Source organism: Patella vulgata, chromosome 5 (genome assembly GCF_932274485.2).
Source record: "Patella vulgata chromosome 5, xgPatVulg1.2, whole genome shotgun sequence".
NCBI lineage: Eukaryota > Metazoa > Mollusca > Gastropoda > Patellidae > Patella > Patella vulgata.
This window is the reverse complement of record NC_065883.2, coordinates 34480033-34505535: the sequence shown is the minus strand read 5'-3', so window position 1 is coordinate 34505535 and position 25503 is coordinate 34480033. Positions and strand designations below refer to the sequence as shown.

The window sequence follows — 25503 nt, the reverse complement described above, 5'->3', positions numbered from 1 at the left end:
AAAGAAGCGTCTTTTCCTGATAATTTGAGATAAAATACATGAAACTTTATTGCTCTTCAAACACTGTATTAATTTGAGGAAATGACATGAAACATCACCAATAAGTAATTGCTCTTCCATATAAGTCATAATTTATCCTTGAAAATTGATTTATCAAAGATACTTTCCCAGAAAAGTATTTATCAGGTGGTTATTTCCAATAAAAGTATGTCATATTTGGTATACATGGAAAGTATAGACACCCAATCTTACTAGAAAAATGCTGGATTACTCGAAAAACGCTTACGCGAGGGAACATTGAGGGGTGTCAACGTACAAACGACTCTGCCATTAAACGGCAGAAAAAGAAGTTGACAAAAATAATTAGGAATAGATTTCGGTCTCAATATGTATGGTAAATGTACAGTAAGTAATGATAAATACATTCTGAAAAATGGACCCTCCCAAAATGAAGCTAAGTTGACAGACATTGCGTCTAACAACAGCTTACTTATAGCTATAGGTATCCCCAGCGAACACAAAGCAAATTTTTGATAGATTGGTTGCTTTGCATATGTTTTTAGTCCAAATATATCATCAAATCACAAAGTTTGTACCCGGGAAGGTATCTTTAAATAATTGAGGTTGATAATTTTGCTTATTATATGGTCACTTTAGGCCAGGACACAGAAAGGGGCCAGGCTGAAAATATCTTTCTGAAATTATTTTGGATGGACTCCTTGGTGCTACACAAAGAACAAGTCGTTTCCTTCTTGACAATTTTAAAGTACTGTACTGTCAAAAGCTCCTTAGATCTTGCCTACTTATCTAACAATGGCTGTTCTTATTCTAGACATGCGTATACCCCGGTGTCTTATTTATCTTGGATAAAACAATGAGAAGAAACACAATTTGGGCGACTACCTCCCCAAGAAATAAACTTAATTTTTCAAAAATCTGCAGAAAACAACATCATACAATTTGTTGAGAATATTTTAATTTTACAAAATATTTTCAGACATAGTTTACAAGGACAAAAGGTTAGGTGAGGGCTATGCACAAATTTACTTGGTATTGCCTGGCCAGTGACACTCAAGCAACACAATGTACAATGAAATAAGCATTAAGAAGAAAGCATTATATACACAGCAAATAGCTTGCATCTATATCTTGAATTAAATTACAAAGAAATCTCTGGCTGTCTTCAGTTTTCTTTTCAAATTCTCAGACAAAGTGAACATGGAAATTCCACTTTCAGATGCCATTTGTTTATAGAGGGAAGGAGAATCATAATACAGTATTTACATATAGAAGGAGGGGAATATTGCATATAAATTATCAACTGAAGTGGAAAAGAATACATCTCAAATAATATACTACTTAAAAGGAGAAGTTTGCTAACCAGCCAGTCTTAATTAAATTACATGTAAATTAGTCTGAAGTCATAATTTAATTAAAGAATAAAATAGCTGAAATCATAAATTGTTAACTGTATTTACTTCCACACATTAAATATTACCGTTATAAACTTTTTAAAACTTGATTTACAAATCATCTATATGAACAGATATACAATAATTATGAATACATGTCCAACAAAAACTCCATCTAACTAGATCAACACAACAGTACTAAATTCAATATAAGTAATTATTATATATTAGATGTAGGTTTGTATGTACATGTATTTATGTATGTATGTATATCAAAATATTTAAACAAATTTTTCAAACTGTATTGAACCCCCCAGAGCCTTTGTGATTTCTGGGTTGTTTAAGAGCCAGAATATTATGGCACATAACAAAAACACAATAACACAAATCACAAACATAAAATTAACCCTTATATCATGATTTATTTAAATGAATTAATTTGAAACAAATTTCTCCTCATTCTGTTTTATTATAGAAATTCATGTTGAAATTTCTCAAATAGAATTTTTTGAATCTGCTAACAAATAAATATGACTAACTGAAAAATTATACAAGTAACATTGATTATTGTAGTAGAAATTTTATTTCCCCCCTCAATTTTACTGTTTTCTGTATGACACCTCAAGAATTAAAATTCAGATTAACTTGATATTAAATTCCATGTATATAAATATAGTCCTTCAAAATGATGGCAGTGCTGATATGACAGAGCGATCACACATACACCATTAAATAAATGTATTGAGAAGACAATATAACATTTCCAGAAGTAATTGTACTAAACCTCCAGCTTGATGCTATTACATATACAATGTATTTCATAAGATTAAAATAGAAATCATGTTTCAGACATATGTATGAAATGTACGATTCACCTAGACATACACAATCAATCTTGCTCTAAAATGTACTCTTTCAGTTCTTACAAAACACCACATTAAACAAATGAGATAAAATGACAATGAGATTAGGCTTAATTTAAAAATTACCTATATATTATATTACATTTACAGACAACTATAGCAGAACTAAGAAAGAAAAAATAATATAGAAATGAATTTAGCTAGACAATTTCTAATTTGAGGTAAAATAAGATCTAACTATGCAATTATACAATTTCTTAATCATATTATTTTTATACATTATGTATACAATACCATATATATGTGAAGTGACCAGCACTTTAATACACATCTCTATTGCAATGGTTTCAATGAATACATTCGGACAGTATAATCAGTACAGACCAACTACAGATTGTCTTCAAAGTACTATAATCAATCTCTTACAGATACTTATATCTATCTTAGATATCATGATCACAAAATATTGACTTAATAATGGTACCATAACCCAGAGTTTGCTTTCGATATTGCTTTGTACGCATAATGAGGTTAAAATATTTGGAGTTACTTGCTAAAATATTGCTAACTCTAAGCAAATATCGGTTGGATAGAACCTAGAAGTTAGTACAATCCCTCTTCATTTAACCATGTACAGATTGTGAAATTTAGACTGAAACTGGTTCACATACATAAACCATACTCAAAACAACAGATTAATGATATTTTAAACAGGACATAAGTAAAAGAGATAGTAGCTTATATAACCGCATCCCCACCTACCAACATTGATGTTAATTATCCAGATTATAATTATCAGTTGTATATATACATAATTATATAAATAGATATACTTCTAGAAGGGTTATAAACAGATTGTTACACCATAGTTTACAACAACTGCAACATGTAAAGTCCATCATTCTCCACTTATTTCCTCACACCTAGGAACATTTACCTAGATGCCAAATTGGTATTTAACAAAACACTGACTTGCAATCTATTGTAAATATGTACGATGTTGATATATGATAATGAACTGAGCCAGTATATAAATCTACTATAGACTAGTAAACAAGATCATCCATTTTAATGAATAATACCAGAGATACCAAAAGACAGCCCAATCACTGATCTGGATCATGAAATTTTCTTCAATTACAAATAAGTTTTTTACTGATACACACTTGTGGAATATTAGGTTAATAAAATACTTAAACATGTTTTTATTGTTACATGTAAAAGATGTAATAATAATATGACAGATAAACATAATATAAACCTATATATAATAGAATAGTTGTTGTATCATATTATGCTTTAAAATGATCATTATAAGCCCACAGTATCACTTCACAAGTTCTTGAAATTCAATCTGTAACATGTAAATATTTTTCTATAATAACAAGAAAACTTACATGTATACTTACAAGCCTGTCTTTTTGAAAATGAACAGAATGATAATCATTTTTATTTTACTATTACTGCTATTTATGTTAATATATAATTATTGACTTACATATAAATACGTTCACAAGACTGAAAGAGAGATCTTACTTACAATATAAACTTCACACTTACATCTTGGACAATCCAAAATGCCCATTTAAAGAAGGGTGTTATATGTTTTGAATCTGAAATGGCAGCAATGAGGTATACATGGTTACACATCCTGATATGATACACAAGTCTTAATTAATAATATAACCATATTTTACATTAAAGCTATACAAATTTCAATCACAATTATCAATTATTTTCAAATAATATAATAAAAGGAGAGAGATTCTTATTATATGTAGGAAAGATTTTATTCCATGAGGAAACAAGTTCTGTCACATAATATGTCTGTGTGCTTCTTTTAACACAGAATTGATTCTCAAAGTATAGCAATTGATCAAATAGTAATATTGACTTTTGTAAAAGAAATATCACCCCCAAAATCATCCTTTTAGTCAGAGAGACATATAATGGAAGTAACAAATACAAATTTAATTAACAAATGTAGTCATGATATGTTAAATTATAAGATATTGTTTCCATGTTCGACCAAATGTTGGTTCTTAATTAATTCCAACCGTCTGTTAATACATTATTATGCATTTTGATTTTATAATGTGTCAAATTTCTTGAATCGATCTGTATTCTATAGTTCTATAAAATAAAGTAAATGATGTAGAAACAACATTTCTCTATACTCACCAACATGTATCAATGATTATTCTTATTTTATCAACGCAAAGAAACAATAATAACATAACAATCGAAAAGGGGAGATAACTCCTTAACCAATAAATAACAACAGCCATTTTGTGTATTTTCCACCCTGTTCTTCTGAAAGCCAAGAAAGGACCAAACACAAACAAGTGATACTACTAGACAGACAAAAAATGTCAAGGCAAGCTTTCTTATTATCAATATTATATTAAAACCACAGAAGAAGAAAAGCTGTACTTGTTCAATGATTAGTGTCGGACATCTAGTCAGTAGGTTAATCAAACCTCTGTATTATCATTGTATGGTTACCGAACAGTTAGTTTTAATCACAAGATATAAACTATTAATTATTAATACAAATAATAATGAATAAGGACTTATATTACCAAATTTTGATTTCGATCATGGAAGACTTTGCATTTTTTTCCCAATATTTCCCTCTGTAGTTTACTTAAATTATCAGCTATATAAATGCAGCAATTTCTCTGTCAAAACAATATGGCAATAAAATATAGCTTCTACCCTACTTCTAAACATCAAAAGTTTTTTTGGTTTTTTTAAATCAACAAAACCCATTTGAAAGAGTGGATCTATATCCAAGAAGGTTTAAATTACCATATTTTCTCTATACTACATCATAGCATTTTTACATTATATGGTATACTATTTACCTTCATGTACAGTGTAAGTAATAATGTTTATATATACAGGAATGTGCCTACTATTAAAATTACAGAGAGACACCACCCAACACCAATATTTTACCGCCTGGCAACAATATCTTGATGTAGATTTCCTCCCACCACCATTTTCTTGTAAATAAAGATATATATAGAAAAAGGCGTATCAACCACCCTCAAACTCCCGCTGCTATTAAGAGGGGGTTGCCGTTGCCTTGGTGCATCCGCTGCCCATGATTAACGCCTGGCATGAATATTTTTCTGGGCACATTCCTGTATATATATTCGGCTTAATCTCTAATCCAGTTAACATAACCTTAAGCATTAATATGAACACTGTTTGGGAACCATACAATCTACATTCAGAGGTTTGGCACATTATGGGTGACTTAATATACTATTTACCATATATAATATTAATCATAATTATATTTCATATTTCACACATTTCACTCACTTTTTTGTCAGAAACCATTTAATATTAGAGCAATAATATATTCGATTTCCTTAAAATAAATTGTCACTTTCCTCATTTTTAATATATACTCAAACCTTCCATTTTCACATTCTTTTCTTTTGAATAGAGAAAAGAAAAAAAAACCAAAAGTTTTAGATACAGACATCTAGTCAACAAACATGACAATATTCTTTCAGCTCAACTCCATCTGTTTGTTTTAATGTACATATGACTTGACTCAATGTTACTGTCAACAACTAAATATATTGAGGAGTTTATCTATCCTCACATTTAGACAGAGATAAAAGCTCTACATTCAAACTAACTAACTAGAAACCGCGTTGACCGAGTTGTTCATTATTTTGTTTTTACTGTTAAGCTCTAACTTCTCTAATTTCTTCCATAATTCTTCTCTATCTTTTTCTTTCTTCTTTTCCCTGTAAAAACATAAATTATTCATTAATATTTAAATGTAAATCTAGTAGGCTCACACAGAGTTCAGATGCTTCTGTTCAATTTGTTTGGCTGTTCAAAGATTAAAAAATCATTAAATCATAAACAGTAATTCCTTTGTGTTCTGAAACATACATCTTAAAAAAAAAACACCCAACAGTGAAGCTTTTTCTTTTTGAACAATATTTTTATTCGGGATATTTGAAGGAGATTGGGGAACAGGCTTAGTCTATGTAAAATCCCTGTCCCTAGGCTTTAAACTTAATCAAGGTACTGAAATGAAATGGACTGGGGTTTGACATCCTACATGTGCTTTTCTGCACCAATCATGCTATTCAAGACGCTATTGATGATCATAAACTATAAACACACTCGCCCAGAATCAAAGTTATCATGTTCCAAAACATTAATCAATCAAATTTGCATAAATTGAGCAGAAAATGCTCATGCTCAAAATTGAAACCATACATCAAGTTTTATCACTTAATTCGAATCGAAGTTATCAAATCCCAAAGCATCAACAAATGAAATTTCTTATCTCTGCTTAGCCTAAGCGGAGAAAATCCTCGTCATCAAAATCAGTCAAGACCATAACCTTCCTGGGCCCTTCGGACATACAGCAGACCAATTGGAAAGAAAGTAAAGTTAGTTTGACATTTAGGTAGGAATGATTCCAGACATTCCTGGTTTAGTGGCAAGTATCTTACTGTCAAACCAATCACATAAATACGATGGATATGACCAGTACAATAGATTGGCAGATATTCTTTAAACTATTATTTATATCAATATTCTCTTAAATATATTTTACATTATCTTGAAATTACTACACATATGCTACAATTATGTCATAAATTTCTGTCTATTTGTTAAATAAAATATATATAATAAAGTAACTTGCAAGACAACCTGACCTACGCCTGCCAGTCACTTTGTTGTTTACAAAGTAATAGAGGGTTGGGTGCTTGAGTAGTTTAACCGTGCGCTTTAGATCATAAAGGTATGGCATGGTTTGATCCCAGCTTGTACGTGACAAGGAGTAGAGTCCCCTGTCCAGCCTTGTGAGTTTTTCCAGGTCCTCCATGTTTTTCTCCCACTGTTAAAGACCCTTATGCATAAACGAATTATATGTTATTCCCAAAATGGCTTCTCTTGGCTCTAATAAGATTCTGCATCTCATTATATTTCCCTCATTTTTACATCATACATTTAGTTTGGGGTTGTTTATGAACTTGTGCTGTAGACAATGATCATGATCTCATTTTTATGAAAATTGGTCAAGAACTCAAATCTTTAGAGTGGACTTTGAGTTGGCTAATAAACTTTCATCAAAATTCATATAAATAGCTGGAAGTACGTTTTCAGAATCGGCAGGTATCACCAATATTCCAATACCAGTACTGACAATTCCTAAATATTTGATGAAAATTGAACAAGAATGTAATTATGTAGGAGTACAATGGTATGTTATTCCACAATTATATAACCCAAAGGCTGTAACTCTGAAAATATTTTTGTGAAAAAATTTGAAATTGATGGGGACCATCGTAACCCCAGCTAAGTATTCTTGAAAATATGATGAAAATCACTGAAGAACTCAACTCTACTGAGAGAGTAAACACAAAAAGTGGATTGACAGGGATAACAAAAATATGAGTGTATACAAATTGAGCTTACTTTTGTCTTTCTGATTTATAATTAGCTGTTAGTTCATCAAATAACTTGCTATTCATCTCCATAAAGGTTTTTAATACATTGTAGACTAGTGCTACAATTGTTTGATTCCAGTGTTCCTTAGATATTTTATACAGTGCTGGGAACATTATCGGTAACACTTGGGCTGAATTCTCTTCTATTAGACTCATTATATATTCATTATTCCAGTAATATAATGCCCTTTCAGCTACCTGCAGTAATAAAACAAAATATTATAGTACTCTTCACAACAATATGATTATTATACAACTGTCCCATCTCTGTAGATCTCTTTGTAAGAATTTCATTGTTTTCTCTAATCTATCACAACAGGTTATCATCATCCATCTAGTAATGAATATAATTGCAGTTAAAATGATGATGATGATTTAAGGTAGAGATAGGATGATGAATCGAATTAAGGATATGAATATAATTGAAGTTAAAATAATTATGATGATTTAAGGTAGAGATAGGATGATGAATCGAATTAAGGATATGATATCAATTTGTGATCACCATTTGCATATCACAGCTAAGTCCAAACTAAAATGTACTGAAATTGATTATTTCACATTTAATTGACAAACAGAACAAATTAGATTGAAAAAAAGAGCTATCAATGACTGAAGGTGTAGGTAGCGTGTTTTGACTATCCTGTTTATATCATATGCAGTTAATGTCAAATGTTGAAAAATTTCAATTCATAACATCATTGTAAATACTAGACAGATTTGAACTGTTTTTGGAATGAAATATTAAACTTTCACATCATTATAGTTTGTAAGGGAATAGACATCCCTCAAAAGATGATCAGACTTTATTTGAAAAAAAATCAATTATATTTTCCATGGCTTAAATGTAATCAGGTTGATTATATTAGAACTGATACTCCCTTTTGACATTCAACATGCAAGTGTTTAACAATCCCTCAAAATAATGACAATCAGAAACTTTCATGATATGACCATGATTTGAGTTGGGACCAGAACCATGATTTCAATTATTAACAAGATGATAATATGTTTAGGATTCCCACCAGGGCTCTTGTTTCAGTCATATTTTTGAGTCTTGATTAACTGAGTGTAATTGACCGGTGACAAAATTTACCTGTCAGTTAATGTCCATGTCATAAAACTATGAACACATTATAAACAATTAAACTTTTTATGTGTTAAATAACTCAAAAGTATTGTTTAAACAATTGGATAATGCTAAAATAATCATATTCCTTGGAAAAATATCTTGTTAATCCGAGGTAAACAAAATATGTCCAAATATAGCCCTGGTTTCAACTCCATCAGCCAAATACCATAACTGTTAATACACAAGATTGAACATTCTTGAAGAAAGAAAGAGTTGACAGTTGAGTTGCTATGCAATCTGCCTAACCTTTCAAATTCTCAATTATATATGCTATTGAAGTTTGTCCTTTTCAGAGTTAATTAAGAAATAGATGTGATTATAGATTGTCTGAAAAATAAGACTCCGTTGTGAAGATCTCTCTTGAAAAGACTTGGTACACAAATATCACGAATAGTATGTGATGATGCGCTTATGGCTGCTCTCAGTTTTGTGTGTCTGTTCTATTTTACAAAGTTAAGCTATTAAATCATATTGCCTGTTTATAAAAGTGGTACCAGTGTGTTTCTCATGTAGCAGAGAATCTTATGATGCAGTTTTGTGGTAACGTTGTATTTTAACTTTGAAGAATTTGACAATTTTATATTATTTCAACTGATCAGCAATGGCAAGTCAAGCATGAAATCACTGACTGAGTTTAGGTCTTTACTAAATTTAGCAGTGTGTTTACAAGTTTCACTACTGACAACTCTGACTTTTATGGGGAACAATTGCTGCCAAATCAACATTTTATTTATGGCGAAGAATGAGCGCCAAAACTGTTGTCTAACTTACTCAAGAGACCAACTGCTGTCCTTGCGAGACTTTAACCCACTTAAAAAGACACATATAGACTATCTTAAAACTCTTACAAGTAACATAACGAATTTTCAGAAAACTAGGAGAGGGTGTTCCTCGGGAAAAAATAGAAAGCATCGTATTAGTGTGATAACTTCTCCCCCATTTGGAAACGACCGAGCTGTTCCCGGTAAACCTAATTTAAGCAACCTTATTCAAATAAACTGTCCGAAGGCGTTGCAAGAACCTTCACGTAAAGAATGTGGTCTAAAACTTTGTTTGCTAAACGCTTGTTCTGTGCGGAATAAATCAATTGAATTGAACGAATTTATTTGTGAAAATGAGTTTGATCTATTCGCAGTAACCGAAACATGGCTCAGTGGTGATAGCGAAGGCCCTGTGCTATCTTCCCTGATACCTAAGGGTTATTCAATACTTCATAAACCCAGATTAACAGGAAGAGGTGGTGGTGTAGCACTGATTTTTAAAATCGCCCTCAAAGTGTAGAGACATAAACAATTTTCTTACTCGTCTTTCGAATATCTTGAGTGTATCCTGAATTCTAAAGTTTCAATATTTGTTATTTATCGTCCTCCAAATCGCAATACCAGTCCACAATTTATTGAAGATTTTTCAGACCTGTTAAACAAATTATCAACCTCAAATCTTGAACTTTTGATTACCGGTGATTTTAATATACATCTGGACTAGAAGGACGACTCATTGGCTGTTCAGTTTGAAGATGTTATCAAATCCCATTAATTATTACAGCATGTCAATACTGCTACTCATGTTCGTGGCCATATTTTGGACCTCATCCTTACTAGAGAAGACGGGTTATCAGTTCACAATGTGGAGGTTACGGATAAACTTCTATCTGATCATTTCGCACTTACAATGAACCTCAATATTAAACGAGCTACTATCTCTACTAGACAGATAACTTATCATAAATTTAAATCAATGAATTCTGACGAATTTAGATCGTCATTGGATTTTTCTCGGATATCAGAAACCGCATCGATACAAAATGTTCATCAAAAAGCTGTTCATTTCAATGAATGTATCCAGTATGTGTTAGATCAGGTTGTTCCAATTCAGACTAAAACTATCAAGGTCAGACCAGGGAATGTGTGGTTTAATGAAGAGATACGTGAGGCAAAACGGGGGCGTAATAGGACGGAGAGAAAATGGCGACAGACAGGTTTAGTAGTTCATAGGGAAATTTATCACGCGGCAAAAGTTAGTGTTACGCGTCTTATTGAAAACTCAAAAGCTTCATATTATAAAGACAAGATAGAAACTAGTAATAATTCTAAAGAACTTTATATGGTTGTTAATTCTCTTCTTGACCACAACCATGGTGTCAAAATATTACCCTCCGTAAATAATTTGGACTTGCCAACTCGATTCTCAGAATATTTTGAAAGTAAAATCCTTAATATTAGGAATAATTTCACTGATAAAAATTCCATTCATGACCATGAGAAAAACATTTCGAATGCTCTGGACAGATTTGAAATATTGTCTCAGGACGAAATCTCTCGTGTCATCAAATCTATGGCAACAAAATCATGTGCCTTGGACCCATTGCCAACACAGATACTGAAAGATCAGCTTCCGGTATTACTCCCGACTATTCGTGACATCATAAACTCTTCGTTTAGATCCGGAACATTCCCAGATATCTATAAACATGCCAATGTAATCCCTCTCATTAAGAAACCCTCGCTTGATCCAAACCAAGTCAAGAACTATAGGCCGGTATCCAACCTAAGTTTTGTGTCGAAAGTTCTAGAGAAATGCATCGCAAAACAATTGATTGGTTATATATCTGAATTTAGTCTTCTCAGCACCTATCAAAGCGCCTACCGTCAATATCATAGCACAGAAACTGCACTGTTAAAAGTACAAAATGACATTCTCTTGTCCATTGATAATCAAAGCTGTGTGTTTTTGCTGCTTTTAGATCTTTCTGCAGCATTTGACACAGTTGACCACAAGGTGCTGTTCTCGCGACTTGCTGGTGAATTTGGTGTAACTGGTTTAGCTCTCGAACTACTTAAATCTTATTTAACAAATCGTTCCCAATCTGTCATTATACACAACAAACAATCTGACAAAAAAGATCTGAGCTTCGGTGTACCGCAGGGCCCAGTTTTAGGCCCAATTTTGTTTAGATTATACACCACCCCATTGTCCAAAATTATTGAGAAACATGGTCTGCAGTTCCAACTTTACGCAGATGACACTCAGTTGTACCTGTCGTTTAAACCCTCTCTGCCTGGAGATTTCAATACATCAAAATATCAAATTGAAGAGTGTATTATTGAAATTCGTGTATGGATGGGAATCAATTTCCTTAAACTGAACGACGAAAAGACTGAATATATTCTTTTTGGATCAAACAGTTTAGTATCTAAGTTTGATAAAGGTGTTTCACTCTTAGTTGGTGAGCATGAAATAATCCCAACATCTTCAGTCTGTAACATTGGTGTTATCTTTGACAGTGAACTATCCATGGAGAAACAAATTAGCAATATTTGCAGATCTTGTTATTTTCAACTGAGGAATATAAGTAAAATCAGTAAAAATTTGCCAGTTGAGTCCATCAAAACTGTTGTTCAGGCGCTTGTCACATCACGATTAGATCAATGTAATTCGTTACTTATTGGTTTACCATCTCGTCTCACTGATAAATTGCAAAAGGTTCAGAACGCCGCAGGTCGACTCATTACCAGAAGTAAATATAATGATCATATCACCCCTATTTTAATTCAACTTCACTGGTTACCCATTGTTTTTAGAATTCAATATAAGGTCATTCTTTTAACTTTTAAATGTTTAAATCATATGGCACCGTTGTATTTATCGTCGCTTTTAGATATATATTCCCCTACTCGTACATTGAGGTCCTCAAGTGACCATTATTCACTTGTCTGTAAAACAGCTAGACTGAAAACTTACAGTGAATGATCGTTTACAGTGCAGGCCCCTAAACTGTGGAATAAGCTCCCACTTACTCTCAGAAGTTCTACCTCTTTATCGAGTTTTAAATCGCAATTGAAAACACTTTTATTCAAACAAGCTTTTGATTTATAGATTTATTTTTACTGTTTTAATTTTATACAATTATTATAGATTTTTAAACGTATGTTTTATTTTTTATAGTTTTTTTATGTAATATATATTGTACAGCGCAATTTAAACTATTTCTACACTATCATTCCTTTTAGAAATTAAATATAACATTATAGGTTTAGATTTCAGCCATAATGAATAAATTAAGAACACCTACCTGAAAATGTGGACTGGACACACACCTAGATATCTGTTTAAACATAGGATCTATTATTTTCTGGAACTGTGTAGGTTCTATCACATCTAATATTTCTTCTATTTCACCAAGAAACATCACCTTATATAAACATTATTACATATATAGTTGAAAAATCTGGAATATTTCTGTTCAAATACAGAATCACGCTGATCAGCAGTGAATTTTTCGCTAGGCCGCTATAATCACTGATAAAGATGACATCGATGCAACTTAATGAGCCAGCAATATTAACTTTTTTTTATGTATTGGAAAAATAAATAAAGGTGTTTGACGTATTTGTAGGTAAAAATTATTTCCTATTTAGTGTAAATGGGTATTAAAATGACTAAAAGGCAGCATTCCGCTTGAAGCAGTAATGTCTTATGTAAACAATGCACGCGCCATTCAGCCAATGATTGACGCCGCGTGCTGTGACGGCACGTGTTAAGGCAGTCAGCTTTGACAGAGATATTACTCTAAGACTCGTAATTCTCTGTGAAACAGATTGATGCAGAATAGGATGTAATTTTCTCCGATCAGACATACATGACGCCTATAAATACTATAAATCAGATTTCAGTTTCCCCAAATAATCAAAAAATTAGACTGAAAAAGTTGTCAAGCAGCCGCCATTAAATCTGGGCATTTTTTTAGTGCAAAATAGATTATCTGCCCTTGATATGAAATTAGTCCCTTCTAACCAGTCTACCGACCGTTCTCCGGCTGATTGACAGTCCGGGATAATCAAGACTATTTTCTATGAAACGTTACAGAAAGCTAGATCAATAAATCTAATTTAGAAACATGCATATTAGGGAGCTCCACAATTGTTTTGAGAACCTTGTAAAAACAAAAGGAAGATACTACTAGTATGCTATTCTTGTCTAAAGAAAGAGCTTTGCAGATATTAATTTTACTAAATCAAAAAGAAGCCACTCCTAATGGTATAGTTCATAATATAGCAAATTAAAAAAACACAACGAATGTAATTTTCCAAAGATGCTGTAACAACGATGCAGAAATATTATTGTTATTCAGAATCGTTAACAATAGATTTTTTACGGCTTTAACAGTCGACAGATGTGTTGAAAATTTAACGTGCGATTGCTATTTAAAGTCCAGTATTCTCGCACTGCGTGACTAGCCAGAAATCAGTTCAGGACTAGTCACTGAAGCGTGCACATTAGCTGTGGTGTGTACAACTTTTAATAGAGAAAATTTGGGCTGTGGGGCACCCTAACAATGACTGATTTCGGCCATGTAAGTATCAAATTCAACAGCCAGTCTCTATAGGTGTAGAAGAGATTCATTTGATTTTCGGAAATAAAGGTAATCAGATACAAAGTACCGCTTGACGAATTTAACAATCTCAGAAATTTGTGGCATTATGGCCTTATTGGAATAATAATAATAAGCAAAGAGATCTGTAAAGAAATTAAGAATATTGTGTATTACGTATACAGTGTTGCAATTTTCATAATCCACATGTCGTACAAATTCTATGTAAATGTTTACTTTTATTTTGCTCTAACCATATTCTAGACAGCACTATATGGCTGTATATACAGTTTCCTTTTTTAGCTAAAGATTAAACAATTTTTCATACAATAAATGTTGATAAAGTAAAATACATACCTCTTTCTGACTACTAGTTTTTGGCCATACTTTCAACAGGCCTTTAATAACCTGTTAAAATAATACCAATATTATCAATATCTGGCTTTGAAAATTTAAGTCCAAATTATTGCTTGTAGCTAATAATAAGTGGTGATTATGAAGTAATGATGATATTTTTAGGATTTCTAGAAGGCTCAATATTACTTCTCATTTATTGGGAAAGTCCATTACAGATAAATCATTTTGTGGTATTATTGTCATTAAAGTTTTTACTTACATCTTCTGTCAATGTCGCATCTTTCTCCAAAAACTGGACAACACAATATGCAAGCTAAATGACAAAAAAAGCTTGTTTAAAATTTTATGCTAATGTTATCAATTTATTCAAGGTCTGCAAGGTCTTTCCTAACATATATGCCCACAAGCACCAAAGTCTATCAAACAAAGTTTTAAAAATTCCATTAACCACTCTGTCCTATATCAGAGTCGAAGGCCTTAATAAAAAAAATATCAAACGGTCAGAAAATTCTATGATTTGAGAGTTTTAACAAATATGCTTTCAGTAAGGTTCTTCCTACTGCTCCAAGCTTATAAAAGATTTGAAAAATATTTCAAGACATAAAACAGTTTATAAACGTATATAATGCAAAGAATGGAATTTAATATTTTTATTTTTATTTGTATGGTTACCAGTACAACGCAAGTTACAAAAATTTTACGTGCACCAGCAGTAATTTGCTTTCCATCACCAACAACTAGACAGTTTCCTTGAAAACCCTGCATGTGCCAGTGCCTGGCAAGTAGGAAAAGGTTTTAAAAATTCTACTTGGCTCAATCTGTGATTCAAACCCATAATATTCTATTTGTGGGACCAGTGTTCTAAACACTAACAATAATGTATAGAAATGATAGTCAATAAAAAATGGATCTATAATACATAACAATAACAATTTTATTGATAAAGTATTTTCACCACTGTAAATAAATTAATACCATATTCATTGAATATGTGCACACTGCACAGTCATTAATCAACACATGAAAAAATCAATAGAAAAATTCAGACAAATAACATAATGCTCTGCTCTTGTAAATGCCAGGAATTCTACACATTTAGAACATTTGTTTCATATATAGAATTGTTACGTACGCAGAAACTTACAAATAAAGCATGAACGTTTAAATAAAAGTTTTCCCAGAAATTAGGGAGCACACATTTTGTTAATTACGGTATGTCAAAATAAACTATGGGATAATTTTGACTGACTGGTCTATATAGTACTGAATGAAGGAATGTTTTATTTTGTGATAAATAAATGTACATATAGAGAATAACCTTCAGTATAATAATAGATAGATAACAGTAATATACAGTGAAATGTATGACATTCAGGGGATAGTGTTTTCCATAAGAAGCTTAAGAGACAGACTTATAACTTAAGCTCAGTCAGCTAGTTTATAAGAAGCTTTGTTCTCAGATTAACACTTGTACTACTATTTGGACAATATTTCAAGTGATATTTTCCAATAATTACTATATGTGTAGTTCTAACAAGTTTTGTGTTGTAATATTTCAGACAGTAATTAAAGCATTAATAGGCCGAACAAGCCAACAGTGGGGTTGACGTCCCCCACCTTTATCCCAAAATAAATAGACGACACTCTTGTTTTATAAGTCATCAGTGCAATTACTTATCACTCTGTTCAACCTATGTAGAAAATGACCATTATAGACCAAGGTTTCATCACCCTCACTCAATTGGAATCAAAGTTATCTTGTTCCAAGTCTCAACCAACCAAATTGCTTATTTATGCACTTAAAATCCGAGCAGAAAATGTTCATTATCAAATCTAGTCTCTGATCGATGAAATGAAACTATACACATGATTAATCATTCTACCTCAATTATATTCAAATTTATCATGTTCCAAAGCAACAAATCAACAAAAATTGCTTATCTCTGCTCAGAGAGAGTGAGAGAGAGAGAAATGGGGTTTAACGTCCACTCGACACAAACTAGGTCATTTCGGGACTAACATATGGTTTCATTTTTTTATTTCAATAATTCGCTTGCGCGTATGGGTCTTTAGCAGTGGGGGGGGACCGGAGGACCCGGAGAAAACCCACGAGGTTGGACAGGCAACCCTACTCCTTGTCACATACAACCGGGGAATCGAAACCCCGTCAGTTGACTCAATGACAGACCGTATGATACAGGCGCGCGTGCTATCTCTGCTCAGGTAGGGCAAGCTGAAAATGCTTATCTCTGCTTAGCTTAAGCAGAACCAAGTTTGAACATTATACCTCAATTAGATGCAAAGTTATTGTGTCCCAAAAAGAACATGTGTAGCCAGACCAACTAGTTTTTCTTCAATAAAATCCAACTGGCTTTCCTGGACCAAGCAGTTAATCAATAATTCTAACATATGAAATATTAAACCTACCTGTGCATGATATAAACTAAGACTTCGTGCCTTATGTAGAGGTATAAGAACCTTAGTTAAAAACTGTTTATGCTCGATTTTCAACGGTAAAGCAAAACCATTGATAATGCTGAAAAGACAGAGAAATTATAGTAGAAATGTAACATAGCAACAAAGGGTTTCAAGGCCAATCACACTGTAAATAAGAAAGGCCCACCTCTTCACTTTTTTGCAGACATACACAGTACAAGGCCCACCTCTTCATTTTTTTTGCAGACATACAATGTACATTTTCAATCTCAAAATGTTTATCTTAAATGTTATCAAAGATGAATCCAGATCTACAGAAACAAGCCAATTTGAGGCTCAATCCCAAAATATATAGATGTCACTCATTATTTCGTTCTTGTCAAAAAATAAAATCCTCATTATCAACCTTAGTCAAGGTATTGATGTAAATGCCTAATGAACAACTACACAAGGTTGAACATATCAGCTCAATTAGCAGCAGTTATTGTGTCCCAAAAAGTTTGATGAATATAGACAAATAGAGAGGGACACACAAACCCATTTTAATATACATGGCAGTTGAAATGTATCAAATGATTCCAATACTATTCATGGAGATATAAAAGAATAATGAGACAAAAGAATAATTAGATCAATCCATTAGTTCAGACAAAGGAATAATGGTGATAGTCTTGTTTCTTTTATTTCAGCAAGACATTTGTAGTCTAGCTGATAAAAGCTTGCTTATAGTAGACATACATGTATATACCAGTACTATTCATATAGATGCAGTAAAACATTATATCTAGTTGCTGAAAACAAGAGCCCAAATGGGCTAAATCATCCATTGTTTGATTGGGTATTAATTTCTCCATATGGGGCCAAGCAAAGTTATTTTCATACATTTGCATTGGTATCCAAAATCTAACATGACTCGTAAAGGTGCCCCAATGCCAGCAAATTAATTTAAAAAATCTGAATAGCCACTACCAAGGCAACATACAAATGTATGTGTCAAGTTTGATTGAAATTGAAGGTTGATTTTGAAAAAGTTGGAGAATATGTAAATTTAGATGAAATCCAACAAATGTTTTGGGAGAAAAATGTGTGAAAATGTCTCAGTTCACCCCATTGAGGGAAAATTGTCATGTCCGTATTGGACCAAACAAATGCTTTAGAACAAATATAAATAATTAACAAATCTGATAGAAATACATGAGTCCAGCATGCTCTGTATATTGTCCACCCAAATATTTTAATTAAATCTATGTTTAATACTGGTGATGAATTAAATATTTGTCATTAGAAATGATGGTTTATACGGACTACTTTCATGCAGTCAAACAAAGGTTTTTTGTTTGTACATTATTTCAAATGTTTTTTTTAGTTTACAACATCTTGGTAGAATGTGACATCAAGAGGTATTATTGACATAAAATTTGAAAACAGATATAATTCATCCATTCATCACTTTTGTTCAGGGGGGCAGAACTGACAAGCAGTGATGACTGGAAAATTACCCAAATTAAGTACCAGTATGTCAAAGTCACAATACAGTTAAATTTACTGTAGTTAATTTTAAAAAAATGAAAGATTTGTTTACAAATTGAGATAATGTTAAAAAAAAAAGTGTTGCTAATCTTAGAAAAATCAGAAAATATGCAAAAAAACTGTACCATTTGCAAATTTTGAAGCAAATATCTGTGTTTGATAATAGATTCTCTGTCCAATTGTTTTAAATTTAGCTACCTACATAATATGTCCATACATACAGCGGACCCATGAAACTACTAGCCTCATGTGTCATTTTAGCGCTATAGAAACACTTGCAAACTACTACACTATTGTGAAAGGTTAATTTCTAATAGGAATATCAGTCCAAAAATGGTTCAATATATCAGTATTTACGAATATATGAGGAATTGGAACTTCATCGATCAATGCTGCTCGGTATCCAATAAGCCCACCGCCATTTTAGTGTCCATGAAAATTCATTGATATGCCTTTTTAAAATCTGATTGCACCCAAGCTAGGACTATGTCTATGTACATATTAGCGTGGACTAAGCTGTGATAAATTTGATATTTTAGCAAAGATTGCAAATGGTGAATCAGGACTTAAGGTGCAGTTATTATTATGCATTGATGTTAAATCATTTTTTATGTTGTCTAACAATGCATTTATCAGCATGAGTACTGATCAACTGCAGTACTGGTAATAATTTTAAGGTTTACAAGCAGTAAATATCATTTTAATATTACATTGTACATATTTTATTATCGCTGAAGTTGACACAGAAGCAATTACCCGTGAACACATTAATTTTAGTTTAAGTATAGTCTTCATCCGCCATACTGGATAAAACAATTATTGCAGACCTTTAAGACAACGTCTACACTCTATTTAGCTTGGTAGTTAAAATGGAAAAAAATCAATAATCTTTCTTCCTTACCTGCCTAGAATTTCCAATAATTCCCCAATACCATTAAAAGACTCAGTTTCATATATAAACCTAGATAAAATACAAGTTCAACGTCAATATAATCTATATATGTTTTTACATAGGACACAGCTGGTGAAAACTTGAAATATTATGTGCAATAAATATATGTAACAGAATAGCTATATGATAAAAATAAAATACACAAATCACAGTTAGTACCATAAAATAATTGATCTATTATAGCCTGGCAGCATTAGTCTATGTAGTTATTTATATAAAAATATGACAGGAATATTATCTCTTCCATTTATATCTTACTCATCAACCAAACATATTTATAGGTCAACATAAAGATTCATGTTCATGTTTAACAGTTCCAACATTATTCAAAGTCATGAAAATGGAATTGGATTGATATGCCACTAAAACAAGAAACCTTGATAGATAATTGGACCCTACTGTAAATAAACCATCTCTTGATTTTCATGGATTATCCCTAGGAGACTGATCATTCATGATATCATCATTCCATATCATACTAGTTCCAGTTTAAATAAATGGCTATTTTACAACAGGTTGTTTAATTTTACAATTACTTTGCTACTGATTCCAAATATATCTTATATCATACTATTTATGTTGACCAATGTATAACATCCAGTTCCACTTAGTATAAGAAAAAGACCAAATGCCTTATAATGCATGTGTGAAATGTAATATTAAGGTAATAAGATCTACAATCTGATCACATCCAGTGTATTGCTAAAGCTACACTAGCATAACTCATGCAAACAGGCATAATAACACTGTATAGAATCTACTCATCAGTGATCAAGTTTGCCACCCCACCGAACACCTATACCCATTGCAAATATTGTGCTAAAATGAGATCAATTTTTCAATACAAAATTTATCAGAATGATGGACATTGGTTTTGGAAAGGATGAATATGTCTAATTAGCCTGTAATGCAGGGGTGCTTAAAACTCACTAGTAAAAGAAAAGGCGTCAAATACCATGTTATGGCATATTCAGGGTAACAACCATGTTTATTTGACAGATATAAACCTAACGTTTTAAATTTTTGGCTATAAACTTTGATGCTGCTGATGTTAAAATAGTGACAGTTGCCATTTAAAAGCTGGATTTGTAGATTATTTATCATTTTTTTTATTAACAGGCTTTACCTTTTCATCTTCACATAAACCTTACAGTAATATGTTCTTTAAGAGAGAGAGAGAGAAATGGGGTTTAACATCCACTCAACACATACTAGGTCATTTCGGGACTATACGTTTGGTTTAATTTTATTTCAATAATAATTGGCTTGCGCGTAGGGGTCTTTAGCAGTGGGAGGAAACTGGAGGACCCAGAGAAAACCCATGTACAACCGGGGATTCGAAACCACGCCAGTCGACTCAATGACAGACTTTATGATACAGCGCGCGCACGCTAACCATTCAGCCATCCACCCCCCCCCCCACAATGTTCTTTAAGAGTTGACAGGATATTACAATATATCCACATGAAAATATGGATGTATAATGAAACCATAATCTTTTTTAATTATTAAGATAAATCAATGAAACATTTGGAGAGACACTATAATGAGTCTAATAGAGGCAAAATGCGTTCGTCTGATGGCCAGAACGATTTATAATTTGATCCGAGATTAACCATTCCAATCAATATAAATAAAGGCAGTAGAAGCTTAGATCACCATTTGAATTTCTTATTCTGTTTTAAAATGCCTAACCATGGTCTCATTTTAGTATTTAAAATGGTTAAAATAAAATCGTCGATTTCATCAAATCATATATGTTGAGGATGACTATATAATGTCCTCATTAAAAAAAATTGTACTTCTATAGATAAAGCCAGTGTCGAGATAAATCAATATGTGGTCCATCATCAGCATACATGTACATGCTGTAGCAATAGTTAATCTAGACAAATTCCACTTAATCTTTCGAAACAAAAATTAAATCTTGTAGAGCTTGCCCATAGGTAACACCGATTTTAATTAGATTGGAACTTTGATGTGGTTTGTGGTTTATTATATTATCCACATTATAAGGAAGCCGTTTTTGTTTTAATTTTGATCTTGTTAAATCACTATGGGGTTATTGTTAATAATCATTATTAATTACCCTGTGAACTATATTGTTTGGACAATACTGTACAGGAAGTTATTTCTGGAAGATACATGACAAAAAATTGTCAGTTGCAATGTATAAAAATAATTTTTAGTTTTAAGGATAACTTTCACTCTAATACTTGTGGAAAAACTCTCTGCAGGTGACTTGAAATAAGGACGACTTCTCCATGACCAAAATGTGTTCAGAAGCGGCATGATTTTAAAAAAAAATATACTGAGGTACAATGTATACCCAAGGCTTACATAAATGGATGATGGATAGGTCTATAACTTAAAGGTTTAAATTACTTAGAAATATTGAATAATAAAAATTGTACAGACTTTTGAAATTCATAAATGTCATCTGCCAGGAAATAGGTGCTAAATCAATTAATCCTGTTGGTAGGCTAATGAACAGTGGACATGATTATTACTTTATTACTTCATTGTCAGTAGTAATACATGATCTTAGTCTTTGAAACTGAAAATTTGTTTTATGTACACATAAACATTTATGGTTGTACCAGCCACAAAAACATTCTTGGTTGTATTACCCACAAAAAGATTTCTGGTTGTAATGCCCACAAAAATATTTCTGGTTGTAATGCCCACAAAAACATTTCTGTTTGTAATAACTCATTCTAAATAATATGCAGAGATTCTCTTGCTTTTTCCAAGATTCTGAATGGTATCCAGTCTCTTTGTTTACTTTTGAATAAAACCTAAATTACCTGAGAAAAAAATTATTAATCTGTTTTCTGATGAAAGCCCTCAGTCCTAAAAACTTTCCATAAATACGATGCAGAACCGTCTTTAGAAAGTCTCTTTCTCTTGGGTCCTCACTATCAAATAATTCCAATAACTGAAAATAAAAGAATATTATCAAAAAAATATTTCAGAAACTGGTTAATTTTTAAAAATTGTACACATTTCCTTAGTCATCTGAGACTAAGAAAGATTGTCAGGTCAAATATTTCAGTGGACTCACACTCAAATCAACAAGCAAATCAATAAACAAAGATAGCTTTCCAGGTAAAGTAACATGTTTCAAATCAAAATCTGAAAAACTCTAATCTGTATAGCATTTACAATGTTTCAATGACAGGTGCAATAAATCTATGAATAATTTCAATAGGGTTCCTCCTTATGACCTGCTAAACAACCCCAGTAAGTTTGAAAAAAAAATCTCACAAACTCTGATCTGTAGAGTGATTAAAAGAATTGCTGATGACTTGATGGTCAGGAAGTGATAATAATCTATTACCACGGGCGTTTTAAAAGGGTATGTTATTTATATCAGTTTATATTAATGGGACATAAATACAAACATGTTATTATACAAATATATTATGATACAAAGTTTATTACACATTAATATTACACTACTTTTACAAATGAACAATTCAACTCAGCGAGCTGCTTTAAGACGCTTTACGTAAGTACAACTTTAAAAAAATAAAATAAAATAAAATTACAATAATGATAAAACATTAATCCATAAAAAAGACATAATTGTTAAATAGAACACAATTTTTATGTGAAACAATCACTGATTTTATTATATAAGCACAACATTTCGACAAGTATCAAAGGCGGGGGACAACAGATATGATAAACATGTACATGTAAGCCTATTAGATTATTTTTCCACGACATTTAATGTTTTGTCAAATTTTATATTATTATAGATAAGATACATAACTCAAATATAATGTTATAATTTTACAGAGACAGTATAACAATCTAAATTTCTGAATTTCTATAAAGTATATTTGTTTGAGGATAAGCCGGTGATGAATGAAAGAAAGGTCAGATTGCAGCTGTCATCACTTAAAGATACATTGTGTAAGATTTAGATAATGCAAAATGAATATATTGAAAATTTCATTTAAATTACTTTATTTTGAGCCAAGTTATCACTGTTTGTAGTTTTGACAAGACGTGTGCATTGATTGTTTATTAACATAACCACAGTACTGGTATATTTGAGACTAAGCCTCCCTTCTCCATATTTAAATTAAATCAATAAATGGCTGAACCGTTCTAATCTAGTTAAAATCTTGAGCATCCAATGCATCGAGAGTTGATTATGGTCTGGTCGTGTTAATAAATGTCTCATTAATAATTCACATAACATTTAAAGCCTAAAGAAAGACCTGCAATAGGCAGATTTACCTCTTGGATAATTATCTTTAAATGAATTGACTTGTCAACACTTTCAGGCAAACATGTGCTAATGAAGGAGGGCATATGCCATGCAGTGGGCTATCAGAGTTTGCACCAAATCTTTGTTGAATTTCAACTGACAAGGTTTCCTTTACATGCACACCAATGTATAGACATCTAGACATTTTATTTAAGAGTTTGGTGTCTTTACAGCTAAGACTACAGAAGCCCTCATTTGAAGACAGTTACCTAAAATCATATACATCACATACCAGCAGTTGTATTTGTTGAAGACTGTTCGTATCTGGATCAGCATACAAAATTAAACTTGTTTATGTCAACACAAATACTTTGGCTAATTTACACCAGGTAAAAGATACAATTCTCATTCAAAGTTTCAAGTATTTCCCAAATGCGAAACAATATTCCACGAATGTTACATAAGTCTTAATACTGTTTGTAAGAATGTATATTTTAATTGTTCAGGTAAGATTAATGTGAACTCAACCTATTAGTGGGTGTTTCTTTCATTGTGATGATCTCATTAAAGAGAAATTTATCTAATACTGACTATTGTTTGAGATTTATTAATTATGAATTCTAAATGTCTCAGCTACATGTAATGTTTTATCTAGTATACTAGTATAAATTGTTAATGTAAAAGTTTATCTATTTTAGTCTACATATAAATCAACTAACCAGAACAATCATTTCATCTTTATTTCTATATATAAACCATAAACAAATATACATGTATATTTAAATACACCTTTTTTTAAAGCCGTCAATGACAAGGGAAAGTGACCTCTTTTTGTTATTTGTCCTTGAGTAAATATTGTAATTAATACCATACAATGTTGTCCTCTTATTTTATATTTGTACATACATTAATATTCAATTAGGCTGCATACACACCTAATAAGTTGGACCTTATTTACTACTATTACTAAATTAGTAAGATGAAAATAGTGTCAATTTGTCAAAGCAACCATATTAATAATTCAATTGTTAACAAGCGGTTCCCATACAAGATGCTCCCACATTTTGCAAAAGGTGGACAGAAAACAAGCTAAAAAGAACAAGCCAACAGTGAGGTTGATGTCCCCCTGCTGAAATCCCAAAATAAATAGATGACACATATCAATTAATCGCTTAGCTTCAGCTCGAAATGTTAATCATTGAACTCAGTCTAGACATTCACCTAATGAACATCTACATCAAGTTTAAATATTCTACCTCAATGAAAAGCAGAGTTGTTATGTTCCAAAGTCTTGACCAATCAAATTGCTTATCGCTCCTATGCCAAAGCAGAAAATTCTCACCATCGAACTTAGTCAAGGTAATGATATAATGAATCTATATTCAGAGTTTCATCGCTCTCACTGCATTATAACCAAAGCTATTGTGCCCCAAAGCATCAACCGATCAGATTGCTTATCTCTGCTTACCGTAAGCAGGCAATGTTCATCATCGAACTCCATCAAGGCATTCACCTAATGAACGCCTACATGAAGTTTAAAAATTCTACCTCAATTAGAAGGAGAGTTATTGTGTTCCAAAGTCTCGACCAATTAAATTGCTTGTCGCTCTGCTTTCCCAGAGCAGGAAATGCTCAATATCAAACTTAGTCAAGGTATTGATGTAATGAAACAATACACCAAGTTTCATCACTCTCATTTAATTAGAACTAAAGTTATCGTGTCCCAAAGCATC

General features: G+C 31.9%; 1 protein-coding gene across 1 annotated transcript in view; it reads right to left on the bottom strand.

The window, feature by feature from the left end:
* Window positions 1-959: 959 nt before the first annotated feature.
* Window positions 960-25503, bottom strand: part of LOC126820298 (serine/threonine-protein phosphatase 2A 56 kDa regulatory subunit alpha isoform) — a 74275-nt gene continuing 49731 nt past the window's right edge. The window contains exons 5-12 of the mRNA XM_050548149.2: window positions 22356-22486; window positions 19498-19557; window positions 17058-17166; window positions 14890-14943; window positions 14631-14681; window positions 12975-13094; window positions 7739-7968; window positions 960-6045 (exon numbers count right to left, since the gene is read on the bottom strand). Of these exons, the coding sequence (XP_050404106.1) occupies window positions 5934-6045; window positions 7739-7968; window positions 12975-13094; window positions 14631-14681; window positions 14890-14943; window positions 17058-17166; window positions 19498-19557; window positions 22356-22486 (867 nt within the window). The 3' untranslated portion in view covers window positions 960-5933. The remainder of the gene's footprint in view (window positions 6046-7738; window positions 7969-12974; window positions 13095-14630; window positions 14682-14889; window positions 14944-17057; window positions 17167-19497; window positions 19558-22355; window positions 22487-25503) is intronic.